A 2,041-nucleotide genomic window follows, 5' to 3' on the forward strand; every position below is an offset into this window, starting at 1 on the left:
AATGAGAAGAAAAATAGTAGACCCTTATTTCAGAATAAAAATAATTATATATATATATATATATAGGGTTACTAACATTCCATAACCCCTATCTCAGAATAAGAATAATTACATATATATATATAGCGTTATATGGAAGTTCCTCGAGCAGTTGAATTGCCACGAATCGGAATAAATAATGTTCTTCCCTTTTTCGATACTTGGAACGCGTAAGGAAAATAAATAGACCCCTATCTCACAATAAGAATAATTATATATATATGCAGCTTTATAACATAAGTACAGGTGCAAAGTCAAGTAAAATAACCATTTGATAATTACGGATTACATCAATCTAATCGAGACATCTAATACTCTCCCCAGTCCTCCTTGATGAAGTCTGCCGCTCTCTCGCCGACCATGTTGACCGAGGCAACGGGATTGCCCGAGATCACCTGTAGGAACGAAACAAATTATCGACTCGAATCGGAATAAATTAAAAAGATGGACTTACTTGCGGCTGAACAGAGGCGTCGGCGATCCTCAGTCCCCTGACACCGTGCACCTTGAGCCTGGGCGATACGACCGCCATGCGATCGGAGGCGGGGCCCATCTTGGCCGTGCCCGTCTGGTGATTTTCCGCCCTCGTGTTGTACTGTATCACGCAGTTCCAATAATCGTCGCTGTCCTCCACCAAGTTGTCGCACTGCGGTAGATCGATCCTTTGAAACTCGACCCCGAGATTCCTCATGGTCGTGGTGTTCACCAGCCTCTGCACCACCCGGATCGCCTGGATCATCACGCTGCGATCGTGATGGGTGCCCAAGTCGTTGCTCCAGATTATCGGCGGCTCCAGCGGATCCTTGCTCTTCAACGTGATGCGACCTGACGCGATTCGATTAGAAGAGAAAGAGAGAAGGAATCTATCTAACATCTGCTCGTAGGCTGAAGAATCAACGATTAGAGGAGAAAGAGAGAAGAGAGATGTTTCTATTCTAACCTTTGCTCGTAGGCTGAAGATTCAACGCCGACATTCTCACCGCCTGTTTGTCGTGAGCCGAGAGATCGGCGATCTTCGACTTCGGGCTGCAAATCGCTTGATAACCGGCGAAGAATATCTGGATATCGGGGTCGTCGGGGGTGGTGAAATTGGAGTGCCAGATGCCCGTCACTTGCGCCAGGCCCGTGCTCGAGAGCGGCCCCGNGATTGTACAGGTACTGGTCAACGTTGGTCTGGTTGAAGGTCGGGTAAAATTCCTCGGCCAACGAGTAGTCGAGGCCGAACGACTGGTGATTGTGAAGATTCTCGCCGACCCCCGGCGAATCGACCACCACGGGGATTCCCATGGATCGAAGGTGCTCCTTGGGCCCTATGCCCGACAGCATGAGCAACTGGGGCGTGTTTATCGTGCCGGCGGACAAGACCACCTCCCGTTTCGCGAACACGATCCTCTTCCTCCCGTTCTGAATAGAAACGGGATGAGTCGAATCTCTGAACGAGTCTCTCGATTCGATCGACTTACCACCAACACGTCCACGCCCGTCGCCCTCTTGTTCAGCGTTCTCACCCTGGTCACGGTCGCGTTCACGATCACGTGAAGGTTCTTACGGTGCTCGAACGGCGTGATGAACGCTCTGGCGCTGCTCACTCGTACCCCGTTCTTGCTTATGGTTTGGGCTATCGTGAAACCGTTGATCTTATCCCCTGACAAATCCTCGGAAATGCCGAAACCCGCCTCCTCGGCCGCTCTCAGGATTTCCCAAGCGAAAGGGGGCTGGTAAGGGAATCTGTCGAAATATTTATTATTTTCCAAAAATTTGTCAGAAGGTTGGTTAGATCACAAAACTTTCTCGTACCTTTCCACGTTCATCACTCCTCCGTTCCGATGGTACTTCGTGCCGACTCTGTGCAGTTCGGTGTTGTTCTCGGATTTCAGGTAATACGGCATGACCTGGAAACAGGTGGCGAGTGAGAAGGGTTGCAGGATGGGGAGGAACGTAGGGTTCGTACTTCGTCCCAGCTCCAACCGAGGGCGCCCTGTTGGACCCATTTCTCGTAATC

General features: G+C 50.0%; 1 protein-coding gene across 1 annotated transcript in view; it reads right to left on the reverse strand.

Moving 5' to 3' along the window:
• Positions 1-326: 326 nt before the first annotated feature.
• The window catches only part of LOC102673045 (glucose dehydrogenase [FAD, quinone]-like), a gene marked incomplete at its 5' end in the record, with an annotated part of 2,468 nt that continues 753 nt past the window's right edge, over positions 327-2,041 (reverse strand). The window contains 7 exon segments of the mRNA XM_031510662.1: positions 327-434; positions 494-864; positions 980-1,185; positions 1,187-1,443; positions 1,503-1,767; positions 1,837-1,931; positions 1,991-2,041. The exon segment at positions 1,991-2,041 is cut by the window's right edge and continues 6 nt beyond it. Of these exon segments, the coding sequence (XP_031366522.1) occupies positions 348-434; positions 494-864; positions 980-1,185; positions 1,187-1,443; positions 1,503-1,767; positions 1,837-1,931; positions 1,991-2,041 (1,332 nt within the window).

Source organism: Apis dorsata, unplaced genomic scaffold, assembly GCF_000469605.1.
Source record: "Apis dorsata unplaced genomic scaffold, Apis dorsata 1.3 scaffold_28, whole genome shotgun sequence".
Taxonomy (NCBI): Eukaryota; Metazoa; Arthropoda; class Insecta; order Hymenoptera; family Apidae; genus Apis; species Apis dorsata.